General features: G+C 44.4%; 2 protein-coding genes across 2 annotated transcripts in view; one reads left to right on the forward strand and one right to left on the reverse strand.

The window, feature by feature from the left end:
- The window catches only part of palm3 (paralemmin 3), an 85,753-nt gene extending 67,113 nt beyond the window's left edge, over nucleotides 1-18,640 (reverse strand). The window contains exon 1 of the mRNA XM_062971496.1: nucleotides 18,248-18,640. The gene's annotated coding sequence lies outside the window, so the exon portion shown is untranslated. The remainder of the gene's footprint in view (nucleotides 1-18,247) is intronic.
- LOC134296457 (uncharacterized) lies at nucleotides 5,123-13,660 on the forward strand. Its single transcript, XM_062971494.1, is given in 1 exon segment — nucleotides 5,123-13,660. A coding segment is annotated over 1 exon segment (5,316 nt). The 5' UTR covers nucleotides 5,123-6,339; the 3' UTR covers nucleotides 11,656-13,660.
- Nucleotides 18,641-18,917: the final 277 nt, after the last annotated feature.

Here is an 18,917-nt window from a genome sequence, read left to right on the forward strand (position 1 = left end):
TATCATGGGGGTGGTGATGGTGGAAAGATTTATTCTTAAAAAGTTTGCCATTTCCTTTCTGTTAGATTGAGAGGGTGTGAGTTGTCTATGATCACCCAACAGGTTTGCATGGCTAAGCAGAGATTTTATCTTTGTTCTCTCGAAGTCCTACTCCAGCACACAAATCATTACACTACTTGGCCATTTTTTATTTTATTTATAATTTTCTTTGTTATAAATAAAATAACCTTGATTTTCTACAGTATCTAAGTTATCCAACTGTCGAGAGTCCCAGAAGAATTATCAGCTACTAGTAGAGATCGATTCTGGACTTATCCTGTTCCTATCAAACCCTATTGAAAGCTGATAATTCTGCTAGGACTCTAGACAGATGGATTGGCCAATCTCTGTAGAGATACTACAAACTTATTGTAAGAAAAACTGCCACATGGATCTGTATATATCCAATGAGAAGACCAATTCTGAACAACAACTCATATTGGGATGGACACCCCAGAGAGTAAATAATTATATAAATAATTATTTTGAGGTGTCTCCACTTTTAATTCAGAAAAATAATGCTTCAACTTCTGGAATTCAAAACCCTGAGGCATCTTTATGCAGTGAAGATAAATGAATGATTAGTTAGATTATAGAAATGACTTTAAAGGTGGTTGTCTATTAATCCTTTTCTATGGAATGTCTCAGGTCAGCACATTGCTGACAGTTGTCCAGTTTAGAAAGAAACCAAATGAACCTTGATGATTCCCCAGCCAATGGGACACGAAGGACTAATGATCAGATCATGTTCAAAGCAGGAATCCAAGAGGCCTAGAATTAAAAAGCTAAAGGCAACTGGAAGAACCATCTATGGCCACAGAAGTTAGAGAATTGGGGCCTGCAAACAATCAGAGAACAATCAGGGACCACCAGTGGTCCCCAAAAACTAAAATATGGTCCACAGCTTCAGCCTTACTACACTGTTGAAATAAGAGTGACTGGTGTTGTGAAACCCTCTTAAAGTGCCGAGGCAAATGGGATGTTGGGTGGGGAGAGGCTGACTACCCATAAAGGGCACAACAACAAACCTCCTGACTGCTGCTTCTCTTCCTCCTCCCTCCCCCTGAGCGAAACCATTTCATGTGGCACCTGGAAGCAGGGGTGCCTTGATGTCTTCATTGTTAGGCTGGTTCCTGAGGTTATTTGGGGTGCTGATTCAGAAAATTCCATTGGATATACCACATCAGCTCTAGATTATTAAACATGGTTTTCTGTGGGTGAGCAGATGGCGACTACTGGATGGCATATGTTCTGTGCCAGTAACTAGAGCTGATGTGGTCTATCCAATGCAGTTTTCTGAATCAGCATCCCAAATAACCAAACTGAATCTAAAATTGACCAAAAACTGATTCATAACCCTTTTGGTTGGAGAGTGTCTCCGGTCAAAGTGGTCCCTAGTCAAAGTGGTCCCTGGTCAAAAAAAAAGGTTTTGAATCACTGGACTAGACTGAAGACTGTGTGCATATGTGTCTGACTGCTATCTGGGACATAGCAGCCAGTAACAGATTGGGAACAGCATGAAACATGATGGATTAAGATGGCTCATAATCACCATCTTTCCACTCTGTCACTGGTGCTGAGAACTTGTTTGCTCCCAACTAGCAAAGTATACACCCCAATTCTAGTGGAGACAAACCAATATGCTGCTAGCTTAGCACGTGGTCTCCAAACTGGGCTGGCCCAGTTCATGTAAGATAGACATTGACATGTTTAATGGGTACAGTTATTCATGTAGGATACATTCCCAGACTTTGCATGTATATAAGAAACAGTAAACTCTATAGAAATGAAAAGTTTCTGGCTCATAGAATCATACTGAATGACCTAGAAAATGTCTAGGTAAAGATACAGGTTTTCCCCTGACATTAAGTCTAGTCGTGTCTGACTTTGGGGGTTGGTGCCCATCTCCATTTCTAAGCCAAAGAGTGGGCATTGTCCATAGACACCTCCAAGGTCACATGGCTGCATGGAGCGCTGTTACTTTCCTGCTGGAGCAGTACCTATTGATCTACTCACATTTGCATACTTTCAAACTGCTAGGTTGGCAGAAGCTGGGGCTAGCAGAAGGAGCTCACCCCGCTCCCTAGATTCGAACCGCTGATCTTTTGGTCAGCAAGTTCAGCAGCTCAGCGGTTTAACCTGCTGCACTATCAGAGGGCTCCTCCTGTCTAGAAAGGATATATTTTGTTGGATGTGGATAAATAAAACTTCAGATACTAATCCTGTAGATATGGGAGTCATGATGTATTCAGACAAGCTATTTCAATGCAACAGCAATAAGATCCAATGGTGCATAAATCAACTCTTTGTACTATATATGCAAGAATATGTAACATTCATCATTTTGTCAACAATCAAGTAGGTGTAGAGAAGATTCCTGGAAGTTGAGAAATTTGGACTCCCTGCAGCACAGCACGGTAAAATGATGCTGACATGCTGTGGCAAGGACATTTGCAGGCATTACCTTAATTAGCAGTGGTGGCATTTCTTCAGGGATCACCTCATTCAAGACATTCTCCCTGTTCAAAAGGGTTGAGTGGAACTCAGTTTTGCTCTATAAATAGTACTATTTCACTTAATTGGTTAAGACACCAGTGCAGAGCATGAATTTATTCCAGACAGACACTGATGCATGGACAGTAAGTTGGTGACATGACTGCGCAGAGATTTGGAGACATAATCTTTCCAGTTCAATGGGAGTTCTATGAGCAAGCTTTGGACAGTACAGCAAGGAATAGACCCTCATCTGTTTGGGGCTGGATTGGGGGGATCTGATCAGTGCTGTCCAGGTTTCTGCTAGTCAAGAGGCCTAGGGCATCTCTCACCTTATGGGAACTACATTTTCCACAGTGTGAAGCTGCTCTGATAGACACGGAAGCATCCTTTGCCTTGGAGCAGGCTGCAAGTAGAGCAGAAAAGATTAGGCAGCCTTTGCCATTTGCTTGCCTGGTAAAAACGTGCTGGAGAGTCCCTCTGATGGCATAACTGGAGCATGCATGGCTATAGGACTCTGTCCCAGAACTGGGGGAAAGGTAGTACAGTAGACTCTCACTTATCCAAGCCTTGCTTATCCAAGCCATTTTTGTAGTCAATGTTTTCAATATATCGTGATATTTTGGTGCTAAATTCGTAAATACAGAAATTACAACATAACATTACTGTGTATTGAACTACTTTTTCTGTCAAATTTGTTGTATAACATGATGTTTTGGTGCTTAATTTGTAAAATCATAACCTAATTTGATGTTTAATAGGCTTTTCCTTAATCCCTCCTTATTATCCAAGATATTCGCTTATCCAAGCTTCTGCCGGCCCGTTTAGCTTGGATAAGTAAGACTCTACTGTACATATATCAAGACAAATAGACAGGCCTTCTGTCCAACACATTTTTGTTGTGCTATGAACAAAAGTGAGCCCCCGGTGGTGCAGTGGGCTAAACCGCTGAGCTGCTGAACTTGCTGACCAAAAGGTTGGCAGTTCAAATCCAGGAACTGGGGTGAGCTCTCACTGTTAGCCTCAGCTTCTGCCAACCTAGCAGTTCGAAAACATGCAAATGTGAGTAGATCAATAGGTACCGCTCCAGCGGGAAGGTAATGGCACTCCATGCAGTCATGCCAGCCACATGACCTTGGCACCAGCCTCCAGAGTCGGACACGACTAGACTTAATGTCAGGGGGAAACCTTTACCTTTACGATGGACAAAAGTGGACCAGAGAACTACTGTCATAATCAAAAATTTAATGCCAACTTTCCAACATTTCACAAAGGAAAATTGTGACACATGTGGCCAAGCAAGATCAGAATGTGGTCAAGGTAGCAAATGTTATCAATGGGGCAGAACTGACAATCTAAGAGGGGCTACAGCAGTTTTCATTTACCTTGAGTCTACTGGGAATAGCAAGATCCCAGTCTCTCCTCTCCTTGTTGCTGAGCTAATTGTTTTCATATTACTTTTACACTTTAAACTATAGCAAATGAGGACAAAGTGGAACAATGATAGATGGAGGAGGGATAAAGTGGGAGGACAGATTATTGAGAAAGTTGGGTACAGGGAGATAGATAAGACTGACCTCTGTTAACGCCCCAGGACTAATTTACATCTGTTTTTGTCCCTGGGAATTCCAGCTGTGGATCACAATGGACCAGTCACTGCTCATAATCTTAATTTTAATTCATCCCTATGCTATTTGCTTTAACTTTTTTAGGGAAAGGGGCAACCTCTCTGATGCCCCTTAGCCCTGAAGAGTCAAGTTGTTTAAAACAAATCATTTTTTGATTTCCTTCTTTCCTGAATTTTTTTATCGTGTCAGAAGCAAATTGAGGCAGGTTGATTTTAGTGTGTGAGAATCAGCCATCTTCAAACACGTTGCCCAGGAGACGCCCGGATGTGTTACCATCCCGCAGGGGGCTTCTCTTGTGTCCCCACATGAAGCTAGGGCTGACAGACAGGAGCTCACCCCATCTCGCAGATTCGAACCGCCAACCTTCAGGTCAGCAGTTCAGCTGGCACTAGGGTTTAACCCACTGTGCTACTGCAGTGATTCAGAGAAACTATTGTTGGCATAATTAATAGCATATAGCCCTGCTTCAAAGCTTAGTTTCCGTTTGTCCAGAGTGAATCCAGATTTTTTTCCTCACCTACCCCACTCTCTTGGAGTATGATGAGCTACAGTAGAGTCTCGCTTATCCAACATAAACTGGCCAGCAGAATGTTGGATAAGAGAAAATGTTGGATAATAAGGATGGATTAAGGAAAAGCCTATTAAACATCAAATTACATTATGATTTTAAAAATTAAGCACCAAAAATCATGTTTAAAACAAATCGGAAAAAAAGCAGTTTAATACAAAGTAACGTTATCTAGTAATTACCGTATTTACAAATTTAGAACCAAAACATTACAATGTATTGAAAACATTGACTACAAAAACATTGACTACTAAAAGGCAGACTGCCTTGGATAATACAGAACATTGGATAAGCAAAGGTTGGATAAGCGAGACTCTACTGTATTTCCTTATACCGTAGTTCTTTTCACTCCGCATCCTATGGAATGCTGGGATTTGTAATTTTCTCAGATGAACCAAAGGAGATCCCTAGCTATGAATGGTGGTTTTTAAACAAAGGCTGGATGTCCATCTGTTAGGAGGGCCTTGATTGTGTGTTACTGCATGGCAGAAGGGGGTTTGGATTGGATGGCCCTTGTGGTTTCTTCCAAGTCTATGATACTACACTTGATCTTAACCAAAAGGCCAAGAAGCATCGAATAAAACTCTATTGATAGTAAATGCACTAAATGCTCCAAGTTTATGCTATTATTCTATGAGACAGAGTATAATATTAGTGCTATAACTGTGCAGTGTGAGAGTGAGGCGGGAGGTTAAGGAACCCCAGGAAATACCATATATGGGCAGAGATGGCGACAGCTAGCGACCCGGGTGCATAAACTCACAGAAACATGTGACTTCTGGGAAATCATGTGTTTCTGAAGAAATGAAAGCTAAAGATAAACAAACAGCGCATGCGTACGCAGGCGCTCTGAATGATTTGTGAGCACGGCACGAAAAGAGTGCAGCCGGCCTGCTGGTCAGCATTGATTGGGCAGCGTCACAACTCTAAGCCAATGAATTTGCTTGTGGGCGGGCATAACCCGAACCCTGTAGTGTGTATAAATGTTTACTCAGCCTGCCACTGGTCGTTCTCCCTGGAGAAGCACTTACTTTGTGCTAGGGGGAACCCTAGTGGCCATTAGCGAAATAAAACTGCTTTCTTGGAATTCCTTCAGTTGTCCGTCCTCCATTCCTCCACTGCGCCAAACAAGGACCGTAGCACAAAGGTTCCGCTACATTTTCTGGTGACCCCGACGTGATTTTCCTATAAGACGGGCCAGGAGATTTGGAGACGGATCCCGTTGGCGGGACGGCCTCAACTCAGCGGTGGGGGCCTGAGGCAACTACCGTGAGACGAGAAGGGGCCCCTGAATATTACACGACCGGCTGCGGTGCTTGCCTCTGATGCCAACGCCGACTGACGGTGAGAGCTGCAACATCAGCGAGGTTCCACAGAAACCGGCTAGGAGGAAAAGGATCCAGGGAAAAAAGCCCAGGGGCGAAGGTTGGTCCGACGTCTACAGAAATCTGGCAAGTATAGGGGTTTGCATGAGATATTAAGGGAACGCCAGCGCTGGGAGGGACAAAAAAAGTTCCCAGGGAGGTAGAAAGGGGTTCTGTCTTGTGTTTCCTGACGCATGCCGTGAGTGGCCAGGTGCCCAGGCCAGGACAGTCCCCTCTATTAGGCAGGATGGGAGGGAAAAATTCAAAGAGCTCCACTCCCTTACAATGCATCTTAGATAATTTTGGCTCTTTTGCTAGCAGAGCCGTAGCAGGGAATCCAAGGGACCTGAGAGATTATAGACTGAGGAATTTGTGTCAGGGAGAATGGCCAGAGTTTGGTTTAGGTTGGCAAGTAGAAGGAACGTGGGATCTGAAACTGATCCGAACAGTGGAAGAATATTGTGCTGTGAATCATCCGAACCAGTGGGTCTATATTGCTACGTGGGAACGGGTAGTTAGAGAAGATCCAGGTTGGGTTCGACAGTGCAGGAATGGCAAATGTATGGTGGTGAAGAAGGAGGGGAAAAAGAAGGAAGTTTTCCAATCCAATGAGGAGGACTACCCAGATTTACAGTTGAGTGTACAGGCTAGACAACAGGAATTATTGCCGCCACCCTTGCCACCGCCCCCCCCACCCCAGGGAACAGCCCCCGGTGCACCTACACTAGGAACGAGACCCCCACCCTACTCTTCGGAGTCAACCGAAGCGGCCAAGAAACACTATCCTAGCCTAGAAAAATATCAGGAGGAAACAAAGGAAAAGAAGAAGTCACAACGGATGCCCAGTGATGCTTCTCTGGCACAAACTCGGAGACATGGAGCTCCGGTGTGGTCTGGTGATTCACCGACCGGACCGGCCCTCCAGATGCCCTTGAGAACGGTGCCTGTGATAAACAACAGGAATGAGATAGTTCAAGCATACCAGGTAGTGCCTTTCAGTAGTAGTGACATTTTGAATTGGAAAAATAATACTCCACCTTATAGTGAAGAACCCCAAGCTATGGCTAGGCTATTGGAAGGGATTATGGCAACCCATAATCCCACCTGGCAAGATTGCAGACAATTGTTGAATATGTTGTTCACATCAGAGGAGAGAAGAGCAGTGTTGAATAATGGGGTAGCCATAGCCCAGGTTGGTGCCCCACAAGATGGTGATGCAGCCGAGTGGGGAGCACAGAGGTTTCCTGTGGAAATAGATCCCCAATGGGACACCGCAGAAGAAGGACATTTGCAGAGACTGAGAGGATTCCAGCGTATATTGGTAGAAGCGGTAAAGAGGGGCCCGCCGCGACCCGTCAACATTGTAAAAATTCAGGGAGTGGTACAGGAAAAATCTGAGTCACCAACAGCCTTTTTGGAAAGGCTGGAGGCAGCATATAGAAAGTATAGCCCATATAATTTGGAGGATGAAAACGGTAGGAGGGCGATTCAACAGTCTTTTATCAGTCAAGCGGCTCCTGACATCCGGAGAAAGATTCAAAAGCAACCAGGATTTCTAGGAAAGACTATGAATGAATTGTTGGCACTCGCAGATCAAGTTTATATGGCGAGGGACCAGGTAGAAGAAGAGAAGAAGGACAGGAAGAAGAAGCAGGAATACCAAGCATTAGTTACCATGATGGAACAAAGTGCAAGTGGACAGAGAGGAAGAGGAGGATATGCCAGAGGGGGACAAGGAGGAAGAAGAGGGCCCCCTCGGAGGTTAGGTCGAGACCAATGTGCTAAATGTAAGAAGTTTGGACACTGGAAAGGTGAATGCCCAGAAGGAAGAGAAGGAAGTCAGGAAGGACCGAGAGAAAGAGGAAGGCCTGAGAGAGGAAGAAACCCAGGAAGGGGAAGAGGGCGTGGGAACTACGTACCTTTTCCTGCAAGAGAGGTGATAGCTGCAGCAGCTGTGATGGAAGAAGAATGGGAAGATATGGATGGAGGAGAGGAATGAGGAAGCCAGGCTCTTGTTTTGTTGGACCCCGGGGAGCCGATGGTCACACTTGAAATCGGGGACCAACAATTGGACTTTTTAGTGGACACAGGTGCCGAAAAATCAGTAGTAAATACAAAAATTAGTCCACCAACTCGGGAAACTACGAAAGTAATAGGGGTGTCTGGGAAGACCCAGAAGTGCCCCTTCCTTAAGGAACGCACCTGCAATCTGGCCGGACATCAGGTCAAGCATAAGATGTTATATCTCCCAGACTGCCCAGTCCCTTTATTGGGAAGGGACATTTTATCAAAATTACAAGCACAACTCCAGTTCATGAAGAATGGACAAGTGGAGCTATCATTTCCCATGGAAGAGGAATGGAGACTGTTTCAAGTTAGGATTTTTACTGAAGAAATACAATGGCCATGGCATGAGACTCCTTTAGTGTGGGCAGAAGATAATCCTCCAGGATTAGCTAAATATGTTCCGCCGGTGGTGGTGGAAGTGAAAAGAGGAATGGGACCCATATGTAAGCCACAGTATCCCGTCAGTCGAGAGGCAGTGCAGGGGATCAGAAAGCATCTAGAGCGACTTCTGCAGCATGGGATATTGGTACCATGCAGTTCCCCATGGAACACGCCCCTGCTCCCAGTCAAGAAACCAGGAGGACAAGGAGAATATCGCCCAGTTCAAGATTTGCGGGCTGTAAATCAAGTCACCGTTCCCCTAACCCCGGTAGTGCCAAATCCATACATCATGATGAGTCTAGTACCAGCATTTGCCAAATGGTTTACTGTATTGGATTTAAAGGATGCATTCTTTTGCATTCGATTGGCCCCTGTATCCCAACCGATCTTTGCTTTCCAGTGGGAATCTCAGCAGTCAGGGCAAAGGACCCAGTATGTTTGGACACGCCTTCCTCAGGGGTTCCGGGACAGCCCGACCATTTTTGGTCAAGCCCTGGCCAAAGACTTACAGGATTTTGTAATACCTAAGGAAGAGGGAATTTGGCTTCAATATGCAGATGACCTGCTTATCGCTTGCCGGACACTAGGGGGCTGTAAAGAGCATACTTTGAGATTACTCAAGACATTGGAAGAAAAGGGTTACAAAGTGTCAAAGAAAAAGGCCCAGTTGTGCTGTCCCACGGTGAAATATTTGGGGTTCCATCTGACCGAAGGAAAGAAGATGTTAGGAGCTGAAAGAAAGGAAGTTGTTTGTGCCATCCCCACTCCCAGCACCCGGCGACAGGTGCGGGAATTTTTGGGATCAGCAGGATATTGTAGACAGTGGATCCCCAACTACGCCGTGTTGGCTAAGCCACTGTACCAGGCTACGAGAGGTGGAAGAGAAGATCCATTTGAGTGGACAGAAGAATGTCAACAGGCATTTAAGGCATTAAAAGAAGCATTGATGTCATCTCCAGCATTAGGACTACCCGATTTGGAAAAACCATTCACTCTGTTCGCTGCAGAGCGGGAAGGAACAGCGGTTGGAGTATTGACCCAACCACTAGGTTCATGGCAAAGGCCGATTGCCTACTTGTCAAAGCAATTGGACACAGTGGCTCGTGGATTGCCACCTTGCCTGAGGGCTGTGGCAGCATCAGTAGATTTAATCAAAGAAGCGAATAAATTGACCCTAGGACAGCCACTGACAGTTAAGGTGCCCCATAGCGTTAAGGCACTGTTAGACATTAAGGGACCGCGCTGGCTCACAAGTGAGAGGTTAATGAAATATGAGGGATTGTTGTGTGACAACCCACTGGTGACCCTGGAGACTTGCTCCACTCTGAATCCGGCCACCTTGCTCCCGACTCCAGGAGACACCACGATCCATCAGTGTGCCCAGGTGATGGATGAGGTATTCTCCAGTCGACCGGATTTGAAGGATGTGCCACTAACTAAGGTGGACGACACTCTGTTCACAGATGGAAGCTCTTTTATGGAAAATAATCAAAGACACTCAGGTTATGCGGTTGTTCGGTGGGGGGGAGAGACGCTGGAAGCAGAGTCACTGCCCCCGGGGACTTCTGCCCAGAAGGCCGAATTGATTGCCCTGACCCGAGCGTTGGAATTGTCAAGCGGAAAGCGGGTTAACGTCTACACAGACTCAAAATATGCCTTCACCACCCTCCACGCACACGGAGCACTGTACAAGGAGCGCGGGCTCCTCACGTCTGGAGGAAAGTGCGTAAAACATGCTGGAGAGATTGTGGATCTCCTGGAGGCGGTTTGGAAGCCAAGGCAGGTGGCTGTGATGCATTGTAAAGGGCACCAACGTGGAGACGATCCCGTAGTGCAAGGAAATAGGCAGGCTGATCTGGCAGCCAAAGAGGCAGCTAGGCTGCCCTATATTGAACATCAGGTAATGGCCCTACAGGTAGAATTAACTGAACATAACATTACATATACACCAGAGGAAGAAGAATGGGCCTTAAAGGAGAAGGGTCAGTGGTCAGGAGAACTCATAGTGATGCCAGACGCCCGTGTCTACGTCCCTAAGGACTTGGCATGGCACTTAGTCCAACACATGCACCAAAACACACATTTAGGAAAAATGGCATTGGCAAATCTGCTAGGACGACAGTTGTATATCGATGGATTACATAGCCTAACGGCAGCAGCAGCCCGAAGATGCTGGACATGTATCAAAAATAACCCCAGAGAAGGACCCCTCAAGCCACCAGGAGTCCAACATGTGGGTGGGGTACCCTTTGAAGCTTTAGTCACTGACTTTACAGAAATGCCCCCATACAAAGGATACAAATATTTACTGGTGTTCGTGGACACATACACAGGATGGGTGGAGGCTTACCCTACAAGGACTGAGAAGGCTGTAGAGGTGTCAAGAGCTCTAATGAAAGATGTTATTCCCAGATTTGGCATACCCTTAGAAATTGGATCAGATAATGGCCCCGCATATATTCAACAGGCTGTGCAAGGATTATGTAGAATTTTGGGCATAAAATGGAAGTTACATTGTGCATATAGACCCCAATCTTCTGGAAAAGTGGAAAGAATGAATAGGACATTAAAGGCTCAGCTTGGGAAACTTTGCCAAGAGACAGGATTGCCGTGGACGGTGGTTTTGCCCATGGCATTATTAGGAATCAGATGTACACCACACAAACGGACAGGACTCTCCCCTTTTGAAAGACTCTATGGACGACCCCCTTTGAACTTGAAGGGAGCCTTAGAGACAGGAGCTGAGCAGCACCTCATAGGAGAGAAACAGACATTGGCCCAGGTTCAGGCTTTGGGCAGACAAATGCAGCAGTTAGAAAAATACATTTCTGAATTGAACCCACCATTCCCTACCACACCTCTACATTGTTTTTCACCAGGTGACGAGGTTCTGGTCAAGGATTGGAAGATTGAGCCATTGGGACCCAAGTGGCGAGGACCCTATGTTGTGCTCCTGTCTACCCCCACTGCAGTGAAGGTGAAGGAGATTAAGCCGTGGATACATTACACCCGTGTAAAGCTAGCACCTGAGGAGTGGCGGACGGAGCGAGTTCCTGGTGAGGACCTGAGACTCAGGATCATCCGGCAACTCCCTAAGGGGTCAACAAGGCCATGAAGCTGATCCCTTCGGGTGCAACGGAGCGTCGGTGGTCAAGTATGTCGCAGCATGGCCCAACAAAGGCGCTCTCCGGGAGATGGTGGCTAGACATTTTGAGAGGAAAAAGTGGGAGACAAGTTATGAGGAGGGGAGGAAAGCGCACTGTGTTTGGTATATTATTTGTGCTGAGTTTTATTCTCTCTTTTGGAAAAAGAGCACATGGGAATTGGATAAAAGAACATGCCAATTATATGTTTGAGCAGCACGGGAAAGAGGTAGCATTAATATATGAACACCCCCTCACCGTAGGAGATTTTTCATTTCTTCCCGATTTAATTGATGAACCACAGATTGTGTTGGAGGGATTGTCCAAGGCTCAGGAGGGTCCACCTACCGTGTTTTCTAGCATACCGCAAAAGATAAATAAAACTCGGTTTCGACGGTTTAGATACCATACCTCCACCAGGGGTTTGTGCTTCTGTTGTGGAGGATCGGGAATATGGAATTCTGAGTGGAAACACTGGGGAACTAGGCAGGCGTTCTTTTCCCGATTAGGCAATTATTCCCATTGTCGAGACCGGTTCTATCTACATGGACGATTTAATACATCTTATGTCTCACGATTAAATCTAACCGCAACCGAGTGGGCTAGCATGTATCCAGATTATCCCACATTTAGTGTGAATGATTCTATTGAGGGCCTAAAATCTTATATGAACATACTGCAACAATTAACCCAACTGAGCCTAGGAAAAAGCCTCTGTCCGTTATGGCAAATTAGGGATCCAAATCTATGGTTTTTCTTTGATAAATGGGCCACAAATTATCACCCCGGCAACTACCAGTGTGTCGGTGTGGGTTATTTGACATTCCCAGTTCAGGTCTTACACAAAAGGCATCAGCGCCTGAAACGGGACATTGTGCAAACAGGCCCTCTAGGACCAGAATGCTCGGATGAGGTCATTATTAACAAGGCCCTGTCAGGTTCAGAAGCCTCCCGTGTGGGAGGAGGCCTGATCACAGGCTTGTTGACCCTGGGTGCTTACCCAGGGATTGTAGCTCAAGCAAATCGTAGAAGTGTTCTAGGCCTGACTTGCCGCCTTGAAAAGTCCATAAATGCCACTGGTAAAATTTTCCGGGAAATCCAGTCTGAAGTAGAAGAAATCAGCCAGATGGCCCTACAGCATAAGTTGGCCCTTGACTACCTACTGGCGGCCAGGGGGGGGGTTATGCGCCATGGTTAGAGGGCGTTGTGTAGTGAAATTTCATAACTTGAATAGTACTATTGAAGATGACATCGAGTCATTACAAAAGTTAATTTACAATAATGTCCAGGAGATAGAAGGTTGGTCTCCCTTCTCCTGGGTGACTAGCTGGTTACCCTCAATAGAATGGTTGAAGAACATATTGTTGGTAGGGATTTTAGGATTGTTCATTGTTCTCATAGTTATGTGCTGCACTCCAATAATGATGCAAATGTGTACTAGGTGTGTCACACAATCCTTACCTGAAAAAAAGATAGCCATACTCCAAGCCAAGCGGGATTGGATGGAACCATAATGCTTTGCTTCAGCTTTTGTACATGCGCTTCGCAAAAAGAAAATGGGGGAGTGAGGCGGGAGGTTAAGGAACCCCAGGAAATACCATATATGGGCAGAGATGGCGACAGCTAGCGACCCGGGTGCATAAACTCACAGAAACATGTGACTTCTGGGAAATCATGTGTTTCTGAAGAAATGAAAGCTAAAGATAAACAAACAGCGCATGCGTACGCAGGCGCTCTGAATGATTTGTGAGCACGGCACGAAAAGAGTGCAGCCGGCCTGCTGGTCAGCATTGATTGGGCAGCGTCACAACTCTAAGCCAATGAATTTGCTTGTGGGCGGGCATAACCCGAACCCTGTAGTGTGTATAAATGTTTACTCAGCCTGCCACTGGTCGTTCTCCCTGGAGAAGCACTTACTTTGTGCTAGGGGGAACCCTAGTGGCCATTAGCGAAATAAAACTGCTTTCTTGGAATTCCTTCAGTTGTCCGTCCTCCATTCCTCCACTGCGCCAAACAAGGACCGTAGCACAAAGGTTCCGCTACAAGAGGACCTCACTTGAAACAAGAGGAAGTCATGGAGAAGACTTTTTGCTTGTGGGATCTATTTTACTTTCCCCAGAGTAGTACAAAAGAGATGCTCTGAGATAAAGGCAAGGGCACAGAACTGAAAAACAGCATGCTTAGGCTCAGGTCAGGAATTTTTCAGCACCAGGCCTTGAATGTTCTTTTAAATTCTTCAAATGCACATCTACACCTGTTCCTTGAACCCCTACCTCAACAAGCAGTCTTCAGGATACACACAGAGTGTAAGAAACTTTTTTACTTATTAATACTGCCTTGCTGATCCACTGCAACAATCCTGGAGATCTATTACTGGTTCCTGATCTACCTTCGGCCCATTCCTAATATAAAAGGAAATGTTTTAATAAAATAATTAAAAAGGAAATTTGGCAGAAAGAATAGAGCCCCAGGGAATAAATTAAGAAATCAACATAGCTAAGCAGCCTTCAAATTAGGCTGAAAAGGAAAAGGCCTGAGGGATTTTTTCCTTTTCCAAAAAGCTTCTCCCAGATGCACCCAAGTCATTCGAAGGCCTGCCAAAAACACAGGAGACAAATTTAAAACTACAGAGAATCACAGCTTTTTAAATTCTTGGTTATTGATGCACAAATAACACCAAAAAATCAGGTTGCTTCAGATTTCACAAGCATATTGTGAATTATTGTTGCAGAAAGACTATGCTTTCATTTATCCACATTTTTACACAGACACATTCAAGCATCAATTGCTTATGCAGCATGAGGGTTAAAGATTTTAAAGGAAAATTGTGTCCATTTTAGGTCATGGTGGGACTTCCCGGGGAAAAGAAGCGATAACGGATATTTCATAGGCTGTAGACAATCTACTGGCCAACAATTTATCTTTCTATATCAAGGGAATATCTAAGGAATTGCCCAGGGGGACTTATTTGATCAATAAAGATATTCACAACAATATTTGATAGATAGATTTATTTACTCTGTGGATTTAATTAATTACTACTTTCATAGAATGATAGAATAATAGAGTTGGAAGAGACTACATGGACCATCTAGTCCAGTCGTTCCAAACTAAAATATGGTCTGCGGCCTCAGCCTCACCGTTATTACGCCATTGCAACAAGAGCGACTGGTCTCACGAAACTCTTTTATAGTGCCGAGGCAACGGGGATGTCGGGAGGGGAGAGGCTGACTATCCACGAAAGGCACAACAAAAAGCCTCCTGGCTGCTGCTTCTCCTCCTCCTCCTCTCTCCCCCTGAGCAGCGCCTTTCCATGTGGAACCTGGAAGCGGGGGCGCCTTGGTGTCTTCACTTTTAGGCCTGTTCCTGGGGTTATTTGGGGTGCTGATTCATAAAATTGCATTTAATAGACCACATCAGCTCTAGATTATTGAATATGGTTTTCTGTGGGTAAGCAGATGGCGACTACTGGATGGCATATGTTCTGTATCAGATACTAGAGCTGATGTGGTCTGTCTAATGAAATTTTATGAATCAGCACCCCAAATAACCAAACCGAATCTAAAGTTGACCAAAAACTGATTCATAACCCTTTTGGTACGAATGTTGGAGAGTGGTCCCTGGTCAAAGTGGTCCTTGCTCAAGTGAGCTCTGGTGAAAGTGGTCCCAGGTCAAAAAAAGGGAACCACTGATCTAGTCCAACTCCCTGCCATGCAGGACAAGCACAATCAAAGCACACCTGACAGATGGTCATCCAGCCTCTGCTTAAAAACCTTCAATAATAAGATGGAGGTTTTGTGAGAAACTGCATTTGTTCTTGTGTTAGATTGGACAAGATTTAAAAACAGTGATAAGGATGGTAACTGTCTGCCAGTTGTTTTAGTCATAGATGTGAAGAAATGTCTGTCTCTCAAGAAAATTAGAGATCTACTCCTCAGTGCACCGCAGAGGTAGCTTTGTTTAAACAACTAGTGTTTGACGAAATAAGAAGAATAAGAGGAACATTAAATTCTAAAACAAAGTCCTTATTAAAGTATTTTAGGGAGAAGCTTGGGAATCTAAAAGAAAATATATGTGTCAAACAAGCTGAGCATATAAAGACTATGACAAAGAAGAAGACATGAATCAGCAAGGTTTGAATGCGCTTGAACAGCAAAGTATATTGTCATAGGAGGAAAACAAAGATTACGTAATGATTGACTACACAATCTCAATATCAGACAAAAATCTTAACAACCAGATGGAGTAATATTGGCTTAATATGACCGAGATTTCTAGAAATATGAAAATTACATTTGAGAATATTGTAGCTCTGATGAATATTGGCAATTTACTGGGGAAGAAGCAGAGATTAAGAAGACATTTTATTTGTTACCCATCTCTCCTCAAGGCTTGAGGCAGAGTACAACATGGTTTAGAAACATAAGACAATTAAAACACATATATTAAAAGGCTTAAGCCTATGATTAAAACACATTAAATCATGCACGCTAATAAATAATCAATTAAAATTCATAGTTCAAAATTGACTGGGTAAATCTGTCAGAAGAGATAGGTCTTTAATTCTGTTTTAAACTCTGACAGTTTGTTTAGCTGTCAAAACTCTTCCGGCAGGTCATTCCACATTCCACAGGTTAAGAAGAGGAAATTGTGCATTTAAAGCCTATTTAATGTATTGTTAAATATGAGGCATCTGTCTCTATGTGTTCTTTGATAAATTCTAAGGAAAATATTTTTGAAAAATAAGTTGAAAATGGACACCTGTGCTCCTTCTCATAGTTACTGGCACATATAGCCAAAGTGTGCTACAGAATACTTTGATGGGACACAAAAACTATTCTTTCCTGGGTTTTTATTCTTCGTAAAGGACCAAATTTATCATTTCCTTCATCCAAGAGGCATGCATTTCAAGCAACAGGAATCCCAATTAGATGGGGTGTGGAAGGAAAAACATGGAATTGCCATCAGTTACAACTTTTCTCCTTCCAATATGCACACATTTCCCTTTACTGCAGAACTGCAAAAGAAACATATTCTTTGTTCACTTTTGCATCTGGTCACTCTAATTTCCCAAGGACCCTGATGCTAGAAAGCAAATTTGGTGCCAGCGCACGAAACCAATCAGCTCAATTTTCTAATTCAGAGCTTTCCAAACTGTGCTGCGACAAGCTAGCTGCAGTGTGTAGATGTGCCGCATGAACATAAGGAGAAACCTCTTGAGTTTATGTGAAATAAGCAAAGAATCATATATTTCCAAGAACAGAAACAAAAGGTTTTCATGGGATATGCTGTGTCCCCATTCCGTTATTACAATGTTTGTTATGTGTCCGAATATCTTATAAGAGGTCGGTTTAACTTCCGGCTTGCTAGTAAAACTGAATTACTGCATTATGAAATAATGCATGTCAAAAAAGCTTGTCATAAACATGAAACACTTGTTTCTATTTCTCAATAGGGAGGAATTTGTTCTGGACCTGTTTTTGATCACGCAACAAAATTCTGGACTTGTGCTTTTGGGAGCTTTCTCCTCATTTTACACAAGGCTTTTCCTTTGTAACTTTTAGGCTGGCTCTACACTGCCCCATATCCCAAGATCTAATCCCAGATTATGTGCTTTGAACTGCATTATATGAGTCTATACTGCCAGATAATCTGGGATAAGAAGATAACCTGGGATCAGATCCTGAGATATAGGGCAGTGTAGATCCAGCCCAAGGAGCTCCCAATGGTGCACTTGGTTAAACCGCAGAGCTGCTGAATTTGCTGACCTAAAGGCTGGCAGTTCAAATCCAGGGAGTGGAGTGAGCTCCCACTGTCAGCTCCAGCTTCTGCCAACCTAGCAGTTTGAAAACATGTAAATGTAAGTAGATCAATAGGTACTGCTCTGGCGGGAAGGTAATGGAGTTCCATGTTGTTATGCTGGCCACATGAACTTGGAGGTGTCTATGGACAACGCCGGCTCTTCAGCTTAGAAATGGAGATGAGCACCAACCCCCAGAGTTGGACCCAACTAGACTTAACATCAGGGGAAAACCTTTACCTTTACTAGATCCAGCCTGAGACCCCTTCCACACAGCTGAACATTATCTCCTTTGAACTGGAATATATGGCAGTGTGGACTCAGATAACCCAGTTCAAAGCAGATATTGTGGGATTTTCTGCCTTGATATTTTGGTTTATATGACTGTGTGGAAAGGCCTTTAGTTTTCCTCTTTTAATCAATACAAGGCCAGTATCACTTGCCTGATGCTCTGCACATATAAGAGACCATGGCAGGAATGTACCATATTCAGGATGACCGGTTGTGATGTCAAAGTGATGTTTTAAGATGACTGGTGATGTCATTAAACATTATATCTTAAGCATCAACTACAGTGGAACAGAATCTGCCATTCAAATAATAACAGTCATAACAATAAATAATGATAATAACAGGTCTGACAAATGAGCAAGACACACACACACACACAAGCATACTTCAGAGCAGCGTTCTTCCCCTTGTTGGAGAAGAGTGACCAAAGCCTTGAAATCTTGGACCCTACCTGCTCTTGGTGGTTCTCTTACCTTTGTAGCAGGCAATATCAGAAAGAGAACTGTCTGTCTGTTCCAGGGGTGAGTCCCAGTTATTGCAGTTGGGAGTGGATGGAGCTTATGGGTGTCCCTTCGAGGGGGTCTTCCGTCTTGCTCGGACCTCTCCACAGCTCCCAAAGAACAATGTCAAAGAGGAGGCATCTTTTAAAAATCTTAAAAATCTTCCCAACCTGGCAGGGCCCGGCTTGGTTCCAACCGCCCTTGTATGTGTCTGAGTCAAAAGACAGAAGAGGTGGAAGAAAGACTTGCCGGAGCTGGTCAGGCCGGTTTGGGTTCAGGGAAAGCTGAGCAACAGCCAGGCCTGGTCAAAAGGAGGCAAATTTCCCCACAGGCAGCAGCACCAGTGATTCTGGGTCCTGGTGCCCTTGAAAACTTTCCCCCCTCTTCCTGGGCCACAGACCTTATCAGCTGCCTGGCTGAATTATTTACCAGCATTCCTGGGCTGCCTTGTTTGGTTACCGGCTTGTTTTGTCTCCTTTTCTTTTTATCCCGCTCTCTGGAGCACACACACACACATAGACAACATCAGCACCTCATCCTCTAGCCTGGCAAATTGAGAGGAAGGATGACACCCAGCTTAACATACAGTTAATTCTTCCAATTTCTTGCCAACATCTACATATAGCTCTATATGATTATTAAC

This window comes from Anolis carolinensis, chromosome 2 (assembly GCF_035594765.1).
Source record: "Anolis carolinensis isolate JA03-04 chromosome 2, rAnoCar3.1.pri, whole genome shotgun sequence".
NCBI classification, from domain to species: domain Eukaryota; kingdom Metazoa; phylum Chordata; class Lepidosauria; order Squamata; family Dactyloidae; genus Anolis; species Anolis carolinensis.